The 18,466-nt window shown below is 53.8% G+C and overlaps 1 protein-coding gene across 2 annotated transcripts in view; it reads right to left on the minus strand.

The window, feature by feature from the left end:
• Positions 1-17,308, minus strand: part of RASGRF1 (Ras protein specific guanine nucleotide releasing factor 1) — a 103,551-nt gene extending 86,243 nt beyond the window's left edge. Inside the window, exon 1 of one of the 2 annotated variants that reach the window (XM_022554601.3) lies at positions 16,274-17,305. In XM_022554601.3, coding sequence (XP_022410309.1) covers positions 16,274-16,549 — 276 coding nt within the window. In that variant the 5' untranslated portion in view covers positions 16,550-17,305. Of the gene's footprint in view, positions 1-16,273 lie in introns of both variants that reach the window. The other variant, XM_022554604.3, reaches the window with a different exon arrangement.
• Between the last annotated feature and the right edge of the window lie 1,158 nt (positions 17,309-18,466).

Raw genomic sequence — 18,466 nt, forward strand, 5'->3', positions numbered from 1 at the left:
GGTGCAGAGAGGGCCCCCGAGGCCTGCCCATTCAGAAGATGCACCGCAGGCCATGGTGCGGCCTTGTGTCAGTGGGCGCTGTCCCTTGTCCTTCCGTCCCTCGGGGCCCAGGCAGCAGGGACCAGCAGGATGAGGCACGTAAACTTGTTTTTAGCTTCCGCTGACATGACTGTCTTTCTGTTAATTGTCGTTCTTGGTGGCAGCCAGAAGTGTGTGTGTGTGTGTGTGTGTGTGTGTGTTTTGCAGAGTCAATGTCTCTCATTTCTTTCCTAGGAAGCAGATAGCTGGCTGTCCTCCCCCTGCGAGGGAGCAGGTGAAAGCCGGAGCTGCGGTGGCCACCTAATCACTTTCCCCATCTCTCGAGAGGTGGTGAACACACAGATGCTTGTTTCCCGTGATCTCATTTATTCCCATATTCACCAGGTGGAACAGGTATTATTATCTGTTTACTGCAGAGGAACCTGAGGTGCAGAAAAGTCAAGCCGCTTGCCTGAGCCCACATGGCTGGAAAGAAGAGGAGCCGGAATAACACACCTTCCCTGGGTACCTACTGTCCACTCAGATCTTGGAGCTCCTCCGCCTGAGGATCTCACAAGGCTGGTGGTCTAGCAGGTGAATGGGGGTGTTTCTGAGGATTCTGGGGAAATGCTATCAATATCCATCATTTCTAGGGACGAACAGTGACCCTGGGTACCATCAGAGCTCTTGAGACAGCCCCATCACCTCAGCTGGTGTTGGATCAGAGCTCTGACAGACCCCAGGTCACCCTTGAAAGCTGAACCACCCCTGGGCTTACCCAGAGTTACAAGGATGTGCCGAGGCCAGAGGTGAACCACTGCAGAGTGGCAGAGTGGACACCGGGCTCAAACTGGGGCCACTAGAGCTGCTGTGATGAGACCAGGACCACACCTTGGGCATTCTGTCCAACCAGAACTCCCTCAAAGCTTCTCAGAGTCTGGCGGACTCACTGAGAACAATACGTGGGCCTCAGCATGACCATGGGACAAGAGCTTAGCCATGTTTGCCAAAATGATGTGACCGTATGGGTTCATGTGGGTGCTGGCTGGACCCCTCTGCAGAGCAGAAGCATTGTTCTGGAATCAGCCCTGGGGCACTCTAGAACTCTCCAGTCAAGACAGAGCCACATCTGAGGCCTCCCTGGGACATTGATCAGGACTCACACACTATATGTGATCAAGGATGTGGTATAAATTCAGAAATAAACCCAGGGGCTCCTCCGGAACCCACATTTCAAATGTGGAATCCTGACAGGCCCAGCTAGAGTTGCTGGGACATATCTGGAAATGCAACAGAAGCAGAAACCGCCAATGGACCATCCCTGGCTTCATTAAAGAAGAAGCAAGGCTTGGTGAAATTACTCCTGGAGCCTCACCAGGGCTGCAGGGATGGGCCCAGAGCTCCACCTGGGGCCTCCACAGAGCTTCCCTAGACCTGAAGTGAGGGATGGATACCTTGACTTGGGGCTCCACCAGGAGTCCCAAGATGGATCCCGAAACCCTCTAAGCATCAAACTCAGACCCCTAGAACGATTCCAAACTACTCCAGGAGCCGTACCAGGTTCAGGGCAGAGCCTGGGGCTTCACCTGGGCTGCTAAGTATCTCCACCAGTGGGTCTCAACCCTGACTGTACATTGGGCTCTGCTGTCACTAGTCTGGGTGTGGCCTGTGCGCCCCTTGGTGATCCTAATGTGTGGTCAAGGTGGAGAGCCACTCGCTGGTCTAGACCTTCACCTGAGGCCTCAGCAGGTTAAGAGGGATTGATCCAGAAACTACACCTGGGACTACCAAACTCCTAGGAAGGGACTCAGAAATCACACCTGGGGTTGTTCTGAGACCAGAGTCATGTTCGGGTCCTTATCTTGGCTGGAGGAAGCGTTCTAGAAGCACACCTGTGGCCTCATCTGGGTTCGAGGTACTATACTTAGAACTGGGGCCTCACCAGGCTGCGATCCTGGGCTTCAGCTCATGCCTGGTCCCCAGGATGCCCTCTCTCTGCCCTGTATCACCTGACCACTAACTGACTGATGCTGCCCCATGCCTTTGTGGGCTGGATCTACGTCCCCTCCTGCCTCAGGATGGGCCTTTGTTTCCAAAGTCCCAAGTGCCTGTATGGTAATAAACTTCTATCTAGCACAGCTAAAGCAGAGCTGAGCCTCTGCAGGCTGGGGAGGTAGGCTTGGAACCCTGCCTGCTTGGCCTTCCCCTTGCCTCCTGCCTGTCCCAGCTGGCTGGCAGGGCCGCGGCACCTCCACAGGACGGAGAACATTGGGAAACCACTGACAGGTACGGTGACCAACCATCCCAGTTTGCCTGGGACTGAAGTGTTTCCGCAGGCACAGGACTTTCAGCACTAAGACCAAGACAGTTCCGAGCAAACCGGGACGCTTGGTCACCCTACAAAAGGTGTAGGAGGTGGAAGTCCCAATAGCCGGGTCTGGGTCTGGCTCTGCTGCTCAGAGCCAGGGATTCTGGGCAACCTCTGCATCTCCCTCTGGCCAATGGGCATGACACTAACACTTGCCTTGGTCAGCTACACACAAGTGGCCTCAATCATGAAAAATCAAGTTCTCTCCACCTTTAACTCTCTACCTGAATGATATCTCATTCGTGAATTCAACCCATATTTTTCAGTCCCCACTATAACCCAGACACTGTCTACCTCATGGTGATCAATGACACACACGAAAGCCCACGATGCTGAATGCTTTCTGCAAGGTACGGGCACTCCACACCATCAGGTCTTAGTGTATCTCTTTCCTGCTCCTTCTAGACTGTCAGATGTGCTGCCCCCGTACTTCCTCATCAAAGCCATTATCAACTTGTAGTGATTTTTTTTTCCTGCTTTTGGGACGCCATGTGGCATGCGGGATCTTCATTCCCCGACCAGGGATGGAACCCGCGCCCCCTGCAATGGAAGCTCAGAGTCTTAATCACTGGGCCGTCAAGGAAGTCCTGTAATGACTTTTTACTGTCTTTCCTACCACAGCAGAGAGTCTCAATCTGGGGTGCACATTAGGGATACCTGGGAATCTAAGAAAACACGGATGCTTGAGCCCCCTTCTCAGACACATTAAAGCAGAACGTGGGAGAAGGGGAACAGGGAGAGGACACGGTTCAGGCACTGGTATTTTTCAAAGCCCCCCAGTTGGTTCCAATGTTCACCCAGTGCTGGGAACCCCTAAGAGGGAGCAATGTCTGCAGCAGAAGCACCTCTTCCCCTCCCCCCATCCCCCCATGTTCTCCTAGAGATGCACGGTCCTGGAGTCAATGCCTAGAGCAGCCATAGATACTATGCAGCCAGGAGTTCCCAGTTATTTGGAAGTGACACAGACAGACCAAATGAATGAGCTGTGTGTGCTGAACTCTAAGTACAAATGACAAAGAAGGAAGTGGAAGTGTCTCAGAGAAAAGCGGAGATGGGAGACCTGGTAACTAGAGTGGGAGTTGGGGAAGGTGGGGCGGAGACACATGGTTCCGGGTCCAGGCCTTGGAGACCCAGACACATGGTTTCTCCTTGGGTTCCATTAATTATCACTGTAACTATTCCAAGAGTCCTCCTTAAGCAAAAACCTTAAGCTGCTTTGAATGGGCTCCTGTTGCTTTCAAATAAATGATTCCTGACCAAGAATATCCCCAGAGCCTGGCACTGTTCCTCGGCCTGGGCATGGAATAGACTTCATTTGCTGAATGGGCGACTGAATGCATTTGTCAGCATGGCATGGGAGCCCGGCTTATTCATTAATTGATTAACAGCAAAAGCCATAAAGCAGGTGGCATTGAATCTGCTTCTCAGGCCTGGGCAGGTGAGCTGGCTGGAAGGGTGTGGGCACTGGCTTTTCATGAACGAGGCTTATATCTCTTCAGGGAGAGGAGGCCCACTCACCTCATAAAGGCACTGAACAGTCCTGCAATGTAGGACCCTCTTCCAGAACTTATCCCACCATGGAACACTTTTGTTTTCATTTTTGGGAAGATCTACCAACATTCCAGAAAACCAGTGTTCCGGGGACTTTGGGACCCTGGAGTTGTGGCACATGCCAGGCTTTGGAGTCGCCTGGGTTTAAATTTGTTATTTATTATTTAGCTTCGGTGTCTCCAGCGTGTCTCTTCACTTCTGTGGACTCGTTTTCTCTTTCACGAAAAGGGGAGGCTGTCACCCATCTCACAGGGCTCTGTAAAACAGATGGTGTGGTCAAAGCTCCTGGTTCATAAAAGGGCTCATGATGGTTTTTAAACGAACCGAATCATTTGCAAAGCCCAAGAGGTGGGTCTAATCAACCTACCAGTGGACAGTTACTAGGAAAACCATGTACATGTGCATTCACATGCCTGGGTACAAACAGCGTTCCCCCAACATTCATGTTCGTCAGAATCTGTCAAGAAGACCTTATGTGAAAATATGTGGAATCTAAAAAACATGGTATGAATGAACCTATTTACAAAACAGAAACAGAGTCACAGATGTAGGAAACAAACTTACGGTTACAAGGGGGGACAGGTTGGGGGGGGATAAATTGGGAGACCGGGATTGACATAAACACACTACTATATATAAAACAGATAACCAACAAGGACCTACTGTATAGCACAGGGAACTCTACCCAATACTCTGTAATGACCTATAAGGAAAAAGAATCTAAAAAAGAGTGGATATATGTATATGTGTAACTGACTCACTTTGCTGTACACCTGAAACTAACACAACATTGTAAATCAACTCTACTCGAACACAAATTTAAGAAAAAGACCTTCTTTGAAAATAGGGTCTTTACAGATGTAATCAAGGTAAGATGAAGTCATACCAGATTAATAAGAAGAGGCCTTAATATATAAGAAGAGGGAAACGTGGACACAGACACACAGGGGAGAAAGCCATGTGAAGAGGGAGGCAGAGACTGGAGAGATGCGTCTACAAGGCAAGGAACACCAAGGACCGCTAGCAGCCATCAGGAGTTACAAGAGGCAAGGAAAGATTCTTCCCTCCAGACTTCAGAGGGACCATGGCCCTGCAGGCATCTTGGTTTCAGACTTCTAGCCTCTGGAGCTGTGAGAGAATAAATTCCTGTTGTTTTAAACTAACCCCCCTCAAAAAAATAAAACAAAACCAATCCATATGCACGTGCACACACCCAGGAGGCATGGGAGAGGCTTAGAAACTGGAGTCATAGCTGTGCCAAGATCAAAGGATGATTACGAACCAGCAATTCGGGGCATTCCTTCCATCACCTTTAGCTCCCATTCCTTTCTCATTTCTGATGTTCAGTTGCTCTGGATATCTCTGGAACTCTGCCTTCTGCCAAACTCATTGCTTGCTTCCAGGCTCCCTCATCTCCCACCTGGGCCATTGTCCCCTCTGGTCTCCCTGCCCCTGGTCCTGCCCCCTTCTGATTCATCCTGTTTGACCAGAATCCAGACCCACTGTCCTGTCTGGGGCCCTGCTTGCCGTCTCCTCCAAGGGGGAGGTGGGCTGGGGTCAGCTGCAGGATGGATACCACCACTCTAGGTCAACCCCACCCCTTCCACTTAGTAGGTGCGCGCTGGTGGCCTGGTCAGGCAGGCTCAGCTTCTCCCCCACTGGGTCCTGGCTCCTTCCTCCTGGTCCATCTTTGGGACCACAGTCCCAGCTGGCCCTGGCCTGGCAGTCCTCTCTGCCCGATGCTCCCGAAGTCCCAGTGCGGAGGGGACAGTGCCAGAGGGAACCTGAAGGGGACTCAGCGGTGTGTGTGTGTGTGTGTGTGTGTGTGTGTGTGTGTGTGTGTGTAGATGCTCTGGCTGGAGTCCATCTCTCCCTCTATAAGGGGCTATCCATCTAGGCTCCCCATCACCTGAGGTCCCTGTCCACCTCTCACCGCTGAGATCCCAGGGGAAGCCTGTCTGCTCTCTGGCTCTCGCAGGAGAGATCCCGCTCTTACCTGGGCCAGGCCACCCTGGGAGTGTGTTCTGCCCTCTCTCAGGGCTTCTGCAGCACCATGCACGGTTCTCAGCGGTGCTCCCTCCCCGCTCTGGCTGCACCAGCCTCATGCTGGCCACACAGAGGGGCTTCACTGGGCACAGTATGTCCCAAATGGCCCTGCTCAACAGAAGTATTGGCTTCGAGCAACCCCGCTGGTGCTCCCACACCAATCCAGAAAAGACCTACCTATCCTGCCCTATGGCTGTGGCTCAGCTGGTATGGGTCTGGACACCCCACTTCATGACATTCTTCCCCCCTGCTCTGAGTGGCCTCGCTTCACCAACCTCTGCCTCTGGGTTCTCAAGTCTTGGCCTTCCCAGGGCCTGGTTACTGCACCGTGACCTCTGCTCTGACCCGGGGATGAGCGCCTGTCTCAGACCCCCATCTCCTATGGGCTCCTAAGAGTCCCAGGGCTGAGAGCTGCTGCCGGGGACCGACCTCCTGGACACCTTATCACTCGCTTGCTTCTACTCCCTGCCTGCCCCCTGGGGACATGAACAGAGGTGGGAGGAGAGACAGGAATGTCAGAGCTGGAGAGCCCAGTGAAAGTCCCTCCCTCCCAGAGTCAGCCTTGAACTAGGCAGTGCTTGACCAGTGGCCTGGGGGACTGTGTCATCCTCCAAGCTCCTGCTGCTGAATGGTCTGTGTTTCCATGTACATTACTCCAGACCCCATGAGCCACAGCCACAGATGTCAGGCTTGGCTGGTCCTGCACGAACACCTTTCAATCTGTCATCACAAGTCAACAAGCCTGCCCTTCCCCCTCCCACCAACAGCCTCTCTAGACGTTTGCTGAAAGAAGGAATGAATTCCAGTCTGGACATGTCTGTCTTTCACCTTCTGTTAGAAATGACCTATGCACAAAGGTGTTTATTAATTGCAGCTCTGTTTGTAATTTTAAAAAGACTGTAAATTGCCCAAATGTCCCTCGAGAGATTAGCTAAATAAACTACAGCACATCCACACAGTGGAATACTATGCAGCTGTAAAGAAGATGAGGACGATCCGTATACTTATAGAGAACTACCTCCACAACATAGTGAGAAAACAGGTGTAGAATAGCGTTTGTAGTACGTTACCACTTGTATAATTATACAGATGTGCATATATATGGCCATAGATCTATACATCTTTGCATATATTTGCATATATAATGCCTCTGGAAGAATGCATAAGCAACTGGTAACATCAAAATCCTTCGGAGAGGAGAACTGGATTGCTGGAGTCAGCGGCAGAAACGAGCATTGTCAGTGTACGCTTCTTTGTAACTTCTGAATGTCGAACCACGGTAATATATTACCAATTCTAAAATTTTATCTACCTACTTATTTATTTTTGGCCATGCCACGTGGCATGTGGGGATCTTAGTTCCCTGACCAGGGATCAAACCTGTACCCTTGGCATTGACAGCATGGAGTTTTAAACACTGGACCTCCAAGGAAGTCCCAATTCTAAAATTTTAAAATAAAAGGCAGTGGCTGTATGAGAGGCCCAGCCGGCCATCCACTCCCCAGGTTCTCCAACATGCACCCTGCGCTCCCGGTCACCAGGACACTCCTCTTTCGGACCCCAGCGGTCCAGCGTACTGGAGAGTGATCTCCACCAAACATGATTAGCCTGCCCTGAGAGCCCACGGGAGCCACTGACGGGGTGGGCCCCTGTTCTTGCAGTGATTCTGCCCTGGAGATCGTCATCACTTCCCCACTGGTCCCCCTTATGAAAGTCCCTGGATATACAAGTGCTCATGCTTGAGGAACTGCACCACGTCTTTCCAGGAGGCAATGGGTGTCCCATAACCAGCTTGTTTCCCTTTTCTGTCCAGGCTACCAGGAATTCTCAGATGTAATTACTTACTTGCCTCTCCTCACCTGTGCCCACACCGTATGGGCTCTCCTTTTGGAACACCAGCCCTTCCCCCAGGTCCCCAAAGCCTGTGGATCTGACCAGAGGTGAGGGGAGCCCAGGTGACAACCAGTGTGGCCGGAGGGCAGGTAAGGCCCCTTGCGGGAGAAAGAGGGTAGAAGGGCAGCGGCAGGCTCGGGGCAAGGTGAGTGGGCACACAGAGAATGCTGCATGATTGACTAGGTGCTTCCAAGCTATTTCACTCATTTCTTGAGTGTGGCTAAGAGTCTAAGAGAATTAAATAAAGTTGGTTATATTTTATTCATATAGTCTGACAGAGGAAAAGTCAATCTAGATCAAGCTTGTCAGAATTTCTAGATGGGTTTCTGGAATACTGGCTAAGGTTGCTAAAAATTCATTCATTCACTCTTCTAAAATGAAGTTTATTTTAAGGTCTGAGTTAGATTTTCCAAGTTGAAAAAAAAATCAAAATTCAACTAGGAAGTATCTTCTTGAAAATAATTCTCTCTTTCTTTCAGGGCAAAGAAGTTGCATTAGCCTTGCTGGATTAGTAAGATCTGGTCTTTAAGTATAAATTACTGAATTTAACAGCTGGCCTGGATGTCCACTGACCTGAACAATCTAGAACAAGGAGGGCTGACATTTATGAGCGGTGACAGCTCGGGGTCTGGCACAACACAGACACTCAGGCATCTGTTGGGAGATGAGCTCCCTCTATCTGAGCTTTATCTGCCAAACGGGGATTCTCTCTCCCCTGTGCAGAACTGCAGTAACAGCAGCGTTACTTTGGTGGTTACTGGAAATGCTAAGCCTGAAAAGGACTTTGTAAGCTGCAAAGGTGCTCTATCTGAGGGGTGGCTGGAGGAGAAGGTATGGTAGGACAGCACCTGGTGCTTTCACGGGATGAGAACTTGACACTCCCTGCCGTTGCCCACCAAGCCCTGGAGGTGGGAAGCCCCAGAGGCTGTGGGGTGCATCCTGGGATGGTTTTTGTAGCACAGCGCAAGCCCAGGTTTCAGTGACATGGTGACGCAGTGACCGGCTGGGATGGGAGTGGAGGGGGAACCTTCAGTGCTCGGCACTCCCCAGATTCAGGCCTCTTTTACTGCTCAGTTCTACAGCCTCCTCTGACCTGACCTCCTGCCTCCAGATGGGTCGTCCTTCTGTCTCTTCTCACCCTGCCGTGATCTCTCCAGCACAGAGATCACAGCAGTCCGTCTCTAGAGGAGAGACATTTGCTGGCTCCCCACTGAGCTCTGCAGCCTGCACACAGGCTTTAGGGGCCAGCTCTGCCTACCCTGCAACCTACATTTCCTGTCCTACTTGTCCCTTTCTTGGTGGAGTCTCCCTGATGCCCCCAGGCTGGAAGGAGATGCCCCTGTAAGTGTGAGCACAGATTCTGCTTTCTGTCATTAAACACATCAAGACGGCGCCTTTGCCTTTCTCCTCAGCTACTCGAGTGTGTGTGTGTGTGTGTGTGTGTGTGTGTGTGTGGTGATCAGATCTGCATTTTGGAAAGTGGTCTGGCTGCGGAGAGGCACGGGGATGGCGGGACGCAGCGGATGTAGGGAGACGTTTCTCCCAGCATCTCTAGAGCCCTGCTTTCAGGCATGTGGTGGGTCTGCACGTCCCCACCACCGCTGAACTGAAGCCACATGACCTGCCTTGTGGTCATGTGGTCAGCATGGTTCACTTCCGGGGGGCGCTTTAAGAGCCAGGGAGATATCTGCCACATTCTCTGCCCTTGGCTGTGGCAGCTGTGGAGGCAAGTGTCAGGATGAATCTCCATCAGGCTGGGTCCCTGAGCGATCACAATGAGCAGTGCCCTCCTGCCAACCGCACGGGACCTAAAGCATGAGCAAGAAATAAACCTCTGTCATGTTCCTGGAGATTTGGGGCTTGGTTGTTACTGCAGCATGACTCCACTCATGCTGACCAGTACATCTGTTAGGAGGCCCCCACCTAAGTCCAGACAAGAGATGATGGCTGTCTGGACTAGAGCCTTGGAGGAAGAGAGGGACAAAAGTGGATGGTCTGAGAGAGATTCAGGAGGTGAAATCCATGGGGCTGGGTGAAGGTGTGGCTGCCAGGGATGAAGGAAGCTCCTGCAGCCATTTTTTCTCTTTCAGGGGCATGCTTGCTCAGACATTCTCAGAAACCCATAGGTTATTTGAGATAAGATTTACCATCCTACTTTTATATCCAGGGTCAGGGCTCCGTGTTGACTCGCTTCAAACCTGCCAGAGACCCAGGTGATCTGGGTAATTGCTTCATGCAGAAGGAGCCTTGTCCTAAAGGTGAAAGCTGAAGCCACAACAGCTACATTGAATTGATTGGACCTACGGTGCTACGCTAGGGCTTTACAAATAGCATCAAGTACCACACTCAGAACAGGGCTGCCGGGTAGGCTGTGTTACGGTTTCCATCTCACAGATGGGGAAACTGACGCTCAGAGAGCAATAAGACCTTCCCTAGGTAGGAGGTGACAGAGCCAGGATCCAAAGCCAGTCTGTGTGGCTCGAAACCCACAACTTTTACCTAAGGCTGCGTCATTGCCAGAGACAGAGAAACCCCTCAGTGAATGAGCTGGGAGTCGAGGCTGCGCCCTCCTCTCCGAGCAGCGGATGACGGGCAGTGGGGGAGTCCGAGGCTCCCAGCTGTTCCCTGCACGACAGCCGCCTTTACGGAGGTGTTTGGGCGTTGGCAGTGTTCTGGGCCCCCCTCAAGTGCACGCGTCACCAACTCTCCTGCATAAACATCGGGGGCTGAGTCCTGTTCTTGGCTCTGTACACATGGGCGCCGGCTCCAGGCTCCCACGGATTCCAGGGAAACGGGACTGCAGGGTGAGGATGCCTGCCTTGGGGTGTTTATCCTTGACTCCTGGGATTCGAGGTGCAAGGTTCCAACCCAAGCAGAAACAAAAGCTGCTTCGCAGATGTCACCAGAGAGGCAGTGGCATCATTTCGCTTGCTGTTAATTCTGTCTCTCCCTCATTTTTCATTTATCTCGGCAGAGAATGGTAAACTCACAGTCCCTCAGCCCAAGTCTTTATGCTGTGCTTGTGCTTGGAGAGCTCAGGTTTTAGAGTCAGGGAGACCTGGGTTCACATGCCAGCTTTGCCACATATGCTCTCCGTAACCTTGAACAAGTTACTTACCATCTCTGGGCCTCAGTTTGGTCATCTCAAAAATGGGTTACCAGGTATAACCTCACAGGGCTGTTGGGACGATTAGGGGAGGTATTGTATGTAAAACATGCACTCTGACCCTTACTTCTAAGGGGAAGGAAGACCCTTCACAAACCACCAGCCAAATACATCAATTAATCCCAACCTGATAAGCGATATGGATGAAGGAGAGAGGGTTGTCCCTGCTTGTGATGGGGGACCTGGGGCTCCTCTAGCTCCTGCGGTGAGGGGAGGCCCTCAGGAGGTGACTTTTAGGCTAAGACCTAAAAGGAGGTCTTAGGAGGAGGAGAAGTTGGTCACTAAAGGCTGTGGGGAGTCGGGGATCATTCCAGGCACAGGGAGCAGCTTCTGCAGAAGCCTTGAGGTGGGAAAGAGGAGGCAGGTGTAGGGTGAGGAAGGAGGGGGATGGGAGGGTGGGGCAGAGTTAGCAGGGCAGGCAGAGGCTGGAGCCCGCTGGGTCCTCCAGGTCACGTTGGAGAATCTGCAGTTTCTCCTAAAGGCAATGAGAGCCAGTGACACTTTCAGTGGCTTAGCACACGGTCAGGTGTGCCCTTTAGAAGCTCACTCTGGTGGCGTGCTGTGTGGCAGGGGACTGGCGTGGGGCGGGATGGGACCATGTGAGCGAGTTCAACACATCAACCCTGACACTGTGAGCTCCTGAACCAAGGCAGGGGCAGGGAGAGAGTCCGGACTCCTTAGGATGGAGAATTTCTGGCACTTGGTGTTTACTGTGGGAGTGAGTCTAGGGAGAGTGCCCTACTCCACTGTGAGCCCTTTGAAGACAAGGATTAAGTTTGATTTTTCTCTGTATCCACAAGACCCAGCATGGGCTTCACACCGAGAGCCAAAATGTTTACGGCACGCACAAACGGCAGTGAGACTTTAGTGTAGGCTTGTGTGTGTACAGTCTGCTTCTGACCTTCATCCCACTGTCGCCAAGCAGAGGGGCAAGGACCTGGTACTTCCTTGTCCCAATTAAGGTGTCATTACTGAGCTGCTTCAACCTCATTTCAGTGCTAGAAATATCTGGGGGCTGGGGTGGGGAGATGGGCACCCCACACACTTACCCCTGGGGTCCCACACCTGCTGGGCTGGGCCTGGTCTGGAACCGTGGGGCAGCCCTGCTGGCCCTTCCATAGGTGCAAGGATCGTGGGCTGAGCTGCTGGCACCACGTGTGTGCATGACGTCCCTGTGTCCCTGTGTCTGGGGGGGGGGGGTTGCTTTTCGAGTACACTGACTCCCCTACATTCACGTTTGTGTTTTTCTGATTGGCCCAGAGGGCTGAATGTGCTACAGCAACAGGCAGGCAGGCTTTGTGGTGAAGACAGCGCAGCTGCACAGAAAGCCAGAGAGCCTTTCAGTTGCTGCCTTGCTGGGTGGTGCTGGTGAGATTGTTTCCTCATCTGTAAACCGGGCACACTCATGGCTTTAGGGCTGTTGTGAACAGGTATCCACCAGGCCAACCAGAAATGTGTCCTGTGAATGAGGACCAGGAGAGGGACTTCCTCTTGTCTCCAGGGAAAGCCACCCACTGGGTGGATAACAGGTGCTAATGGGCACCCCCAGCTTCCGGAGCCTCTGCCCACATCAGTGCTGAGGTTCCAGCTGAAGGGATCTGTGTCCCTTCTGTTTTACAGGAATCAGGAAGAGTCTGGGCAGGGCGGGGCGGGGGGCGGTAAGGGGAGTGCTGGGGTTGGTTTGGTCAAGTCCACCACTGAGAAGCTGGGGCTGGAAGCTCTATTTCGGGGGACTGGGAGTGAGGGTGGGAAAAGCCAGTGTGGGGTGACTCCATGCCTAAGCAGGGCAAGAACCCCAAGGGTCAATCTCTGAACCCAAATTCGAAGTCCAGGGCCTCTGGGCCTTCAGTGTGTGGGCTGTAGGGTCAGAGGTGAGGAGGTCAGGGCTGAGCAAGCAGGGCTCGGGCCAGCGTGTAGAGGGGTGCTTGCAACTGTCAGTCAGCACAGGAGCGCGGCTGTGCCCCTCCGATCTCAAGAGGCCTCGGGATTCCAGGCCAGAGCTACCACAGACGCTGTCAGAGCAGCGTAGAAGCAGCCAGACGATAGCCCATCATGTTAGGATGGGCCTGGGCTCCCAGAGCACCCTGAGAGCCCTTCCTGTTAGAGCATCTTCACAGTGTAAGGTGAGCATCCTATCCTATTGGAGCATCTTCACAGTGTAAGGTACCATCTTTATCTGTGTTAATCTTCCCTGGGGGCCGGGGACTGTGACATCCAGCTTCCTGGGCCTATGACCCCGTACCAGGCCTGGACTGGTGCACAGTCAGTCCTCAGGACATGAAATGTGGAATTGACAAGCTACACCAGGAAGTTCAGCTCAATTAGTATCTCCTGAGCACATACTATGTGCTTTGTCCCTGACTCATCCCTGTCATTCGGGTGGTTCCCAGCCAAGACTTGGTTTCTATTTCTTGAGAAACCATCTCTGGCCCCTCCAGATGGAAGCTGCCTGCTCAGGCCTGGATAAAAATGACATCTTGCTAAAACCAAGTCTTCACTAGGTGTTGGCCAGTCCAAACTGATAGCCTCTTTGAGGCCTCCTAACATGGGTTCTCTGCCACATGCCCAGCAGGTTTTGAATCAAGGTTTCCTGCGGTTTACAAGGCAAACCCAGTCACAGAATGGCTTGGAGCTGGGCCTCTCATGAGGGTGCTCTGTGGGTGCTATGGGGGCTCCCCCTCAAGGAGAAACATGGAGCAGCTGCGGAGGCCGTCAATTTTACTCAAAGGTTTAGAAAAGAAAAAGACAGAAGTTTTTATAGACACGTGCAGACCAAAGGAACAGGATCTACTTTTCCATACGAGCCAAACTCTCGGTCTGGAGTCGAATGGAACATCTCTATAAGTGTACGAAACAAAGCACACATCTTTAACAGAAATTTCCACCTGAGCTGGGCAGCACCAGACCACCCCCTATTATTCCCAACCCTCTTCTGTCCTCTTGTGCCAGGAGGGTTACTCTTGTGACCACATTTGAGGATCTCTGACTGTTGGTGTTCTGGGGAAACGGCTCAGACCACGTGTACACATGGTCAAGTGGTTTTGCACTCCTGTCCCTCCCATAATACACTGCTAGCAAGATTCAACACCCGAGCCAAGAGGTGAATGATCTGGAATCAACGTTAAGATCTCATTTTCAGGAATTCTTAGACATTGGGTGAATTCTAGGTCTGACTCTGCCACTGAATCAGAAACAGGTAGGTAATTTCTTCCCAATCTGCTCTTCAGTTTCCCTATCTGTAAAATGGGAGGAGTGGGCTGTACGATCTCTCTGAGGTTCCTTTCAGCTTCAACATTTTATGTCAGACCTCTATTCCTTGTCCAGACGGGTATAATTCAGATTCAATTAATATTTATCAGAACAAACTAAAATGGATTGTGGGCACACTTCCATACACATTATTTGTGTTCTCAAAACCCCAGAAAGATAGGTGTCATTACCTCCATTTTGTTTACGAAACAGCGGCTCAGAGAAGTTTAGTGTGTTAACTGAGGTCACACAGACAGGAAGTTGCAGAGCTGTGATTCAGTCTCAGGCCTGTTTCTGGCTTTGCGTCCAAGGGGCTGAGAGCACACACTGTGTGCCCAACAACAACTCAGCTTCCTTCAGCCCTCTCTCCCTGCCTGCCCAGGAGCTCAGCTCTGTGCTCTGGGGTAGGGGGCCGAGGATGGGCACCAGTTGGGGCTATAGGCCACTGGTAGTACAGGTGGACTTTGGCCAACAAGTGTTGATAATGTTCTGGAAGGCTGGCAAAGGGCAGGTTATCAAGGGCTGAGAGGGCATCTCTGGCCTAGCCTGGATCTGGGTCTCCCAGGTGTCTTCCAGGCCCCATTTATGCCTTTAGCTTAAGGAGCTGCCTGCTCTTTGCTTTGCATCTGGGAGCCCCTACCTGCCACATGGCTTGCCATCCCCAGAGACCCACCCTCAAATATTCCTGTCCACCTTTCTCAGCCTTCGAAATCATCTCACAGTACCTCTGGGCTGAGGGCAGGGAAGGAAGAGATGTGCTGCGGGGACTGAGCTCAGATCTGTCTCTACCATTAGGAGGGCGACTTCAAGGATGCTTTTATTTCAGCCAATTCAATCACCACCAGTCTGGCTGCGATAATTGCTCTTGAGCCCTCAGTTATCTTCTCAGAACCTTAAAGTGGCCTCAACTCCTGGCATGACACTGGGCAAGTAAATTTCTCTCTTTTGGCCTCAGTGACCTCATCTAGGCAATAACCAGCTGGTTGGGTCCCCATGGATCGCAGGTCCTCCCAGCGGTGACATTTTAGCATCCACTATCTTTGACTTTACCTTCCCAGAGGAGGGGGGCAGACTAGATGCCTTTGGAGAGTGCATCAAGCTTAAAAATTGCACTCCCGCTGTCTGGTGCTCTCACTCGGCACCCGCTGGTGCTAATCCATCCCTCCACACCAAAGGCACACCCGCGCCCTGCCCAGGCCCCCCAGTAGATCCAAGCGTGGCCTTTTAGCCTCGCAACTCCGGAAACGCTAGAGCAGCGCTAGAGCCGCGACTGCGGCGGTGGCGGAGGCGCAGGGGGCGGAGGAGGAGAGATGCGCCCACTTGTCCCGCGGCCTCCGCAGCGGCCCTGGCGCCAGCCGCGGCGCATCAGAAAGGTCCCTGGAACCCTTCGGTTTGTTGCTTGCGCCCGGGGCCGGCTGGGAGTGCGCCACCGGTCGATGGCACCTAACCGACCCCTGCGGCCTCGCAGCCTCCCAACTTGGCAGAGAGAGCACAGGCTCCTCTTCGCTCCCAGCCGCGGTGAGGTAGGGGCCGCGGCGCTCGCACGCCTCCGTCTCGCCCTTCCCGTGCCTAAGCGCGGGGAATTACACCTCACCGGTCCGGGGCTCTCCCGGGTGGGAGTGGAGGTGGGAGCACCATTTCTGGCTGGATGTGGGTCTACATTCATTGCTTACGTCTCCCGCGGGAGCCCATCTCTCTCCGCGCCTCATCCCCCTCCGCGTCTCCGCGTCTCGCCCGCTCTGCGCCCGCCTCCCACCGAGCTCGCCGGGTGAAGGGCAGCCGCAGCCCACACCCGCTCCCTGTCCGCAGTCCTGCCCCCTCTGGCCACCGCGGGGTCACCGCCCGCTTAGGCCAACCCTCCCTTCTCGCCGAGGGCGCCGAGTAGAGGGACTAAAGTTCGGGCGCCTTCGGCCGGCGGAAGGGCCTGCGCCCCGAGGGCCGCGGCCCGGGCGCTGGGAGGTCAGACGCGGCGCTGGCCTCACCTGTTTCTCCAGAGGCTCCTTGGCCGAGAGCGTAGGCTTGGGGGAGGGCGCGCGGTCGCAGACGCAGCCCTCCAGCAGGTAGAGCCCCGAGGGCCGCGAGCTCGAGTCGCTCTCGAAGTAGAAGAGCAGGTTCTGCAGCAGCGCGAACCACTTGGTTTGCCATTTTGTGTTGTCCGAACTCCGCTTGCTCAGGTAGCCCTTGCGCGTGCCGTCCTTGCGCGCCAGCAGTCCCAGGGACGCGACGTGGCCATCGTTCAGCCGGATCCCCTTCTGCATGGTGCTCGGAGGCCAGCTAGACTCCACGCGCTTACATTTTCTCCGCGCGGCACCCGGCAGCCCCTGTCCGTGCGCGCTGCCTCCCTCAGGCGCTCGCTCGCTCCTTCTCGCTCTCCCCTCCCCCCAAATTTCTACAGTCCGGGATCTGGCGCCGAGCCGCGGCTGCTGGAATCCAGATGTACCATTCCCCTCCAGAACCTCTTCCCCGCTTCGCAGAGCCCCCGGGCCCTGGAGATGCTTCCCGACCCTCCCTTGGCGCCGGGCAAACTGAGGGACTGGCGAGCTGCGCGCTGGCGAGGGGCAGGCGGAGTCATGTGACGCCGATCCCTCGAAGAGCCCGCTTTAGCAGCGCGGACAGGGACACACGCACGCAGCCCGCCGAGGCGCAGAGCCGCGCGCAGGCTGCACCTTGGCGCCTCCTCCCCCTCCCCGGACACACAGACGCACACGCATAAACAAATCCTGTCCTCCCTCCCCTGATCTCCTCTTCTCCCCTACGGGTGTTAAAAAGCAAATCGGATCAATTTTCGTTTAACCCAGTGGAACACCAGAGGCTCGCCATCCCGGGAGTTTGCGTCTTTGCGCCCCGCCGCGGCGCACTGTAGACCTGGGGTTAAGTCCCATTTGTCATTTTCTCCTCCAAAGGCTTCCTCCTGGTACTTTATTTTTCTAATCCGTGGTGGATGGAGGAAGGTGGATGGCGAAACAGAGCTGAAAGAGCTTTCAGTTCTAATATTTGCGTAATCGGCCAGGTCACATTCATTTCAGCATCCAGCCCCACTTCTGGTGGCTTCCCCAGCGACCTAAGGACAATACAGACGGAGATGTGGAGGGGGAGGTGAGCGTTTATTTTATTTTATTTTGAGTGTTGCCATAATTACGGGCGCCACCCCCTGCGCCCTGAGGTCTGGCCGGCGAGCCGCTGCTGGGAGTTTTCTGCAAATACCCTCCAAAGCCTGAAGGCGGGCTTCAAACGCAGGCGCCAGGGACCATGGGAGCCTTCAAATAGCTGCGCTGGCGCAATGATACCTTAATGATAGATTTTCCGCTCTTATTTTTAGCTCCCATTCGCCTACACAGTTACACGGCATTTATCCGAGAACGTCACAGCGCCCGCCTGCTGCACCGGGAGGGCGCGCGGGCCGCCGGGCAGCCGGGGCGCTGGAGCGGGGAGCGCGCACCGCCGTCTGCCGCAGAGGGCAGCGGCCTCGCTCGGGCCGGGAGCGGCGCCCAGCCCGGCCTGGCCTGTTTGCAGCGAGGATAGGCGGCCGCGTAGCCCTCAAGAGGAAGGAAGAAAGGACACCATTTTTCAGAACCTGCGGGCCCCCCCTCCTCCCCCACAGGCAACATGCACACACCCTGGTCTGGAGCGAGGGAAGGGCCTGGGAATCAGGTAGCCCTGGGAAGGTCCAGGGAGGTCCACGGAGAGACACCCGGCTGTGGCTGAACTGGACCTGCCCCGGTCCTGGGCACGATGGCGCAAGCCTACCTTTTTTAGGTGGGGACAGTTCCGAGGGAGAGATTGACCGTGTTAACCTTACTCTTCCCTCTCGGTTCCCACGCTCGGGCTTGGGAACTGTCTAAGGACGCGGTGAGGCTGATTTTTCTTCGCGAATGATGAAACCAAAGAAGGGAGATGGCTAAGCTTCTTTATTTAGTCTCGATTTTCCCAAGAAGGTCCCTATACTGTGACCACCTTTACTTCTCTTTTGCCCTCTTTATGGAAGCAGAGTTTCCAGAAGTGAGGTTCCTAATCCAGGCTCTCTTCGTGTAAACTTTTCTATTAGGAAGCCTGATACAGAGGCCAAGGAAGCGTCAGGGAAGGGACACTGTTCTAAGTGCTTCAGATCCGCTAAGTTGTTTAATCCTCACACAATTCTATGGAGTAGTGTCCACCCCTCCCCCCCGACCCCTCAT

Source organism: Delphinapterus leucas, chromosome 2 (genome assembly GCF_059928025.1).
Source record: "Delphinapterus leucas isolate spDelLeu-1000000601 "Yukka" chromosome 2, BTC_Dleu_Yukka2, whole genome shotgun sequence".
In the NCBI taxonomy this organism is placed as follows: Eukaryota; Metazoa; Chordata; class Mammalia; order Artiodactyla; family Monodontidae; genus Delphinapterus; species Delphinapterus leucas.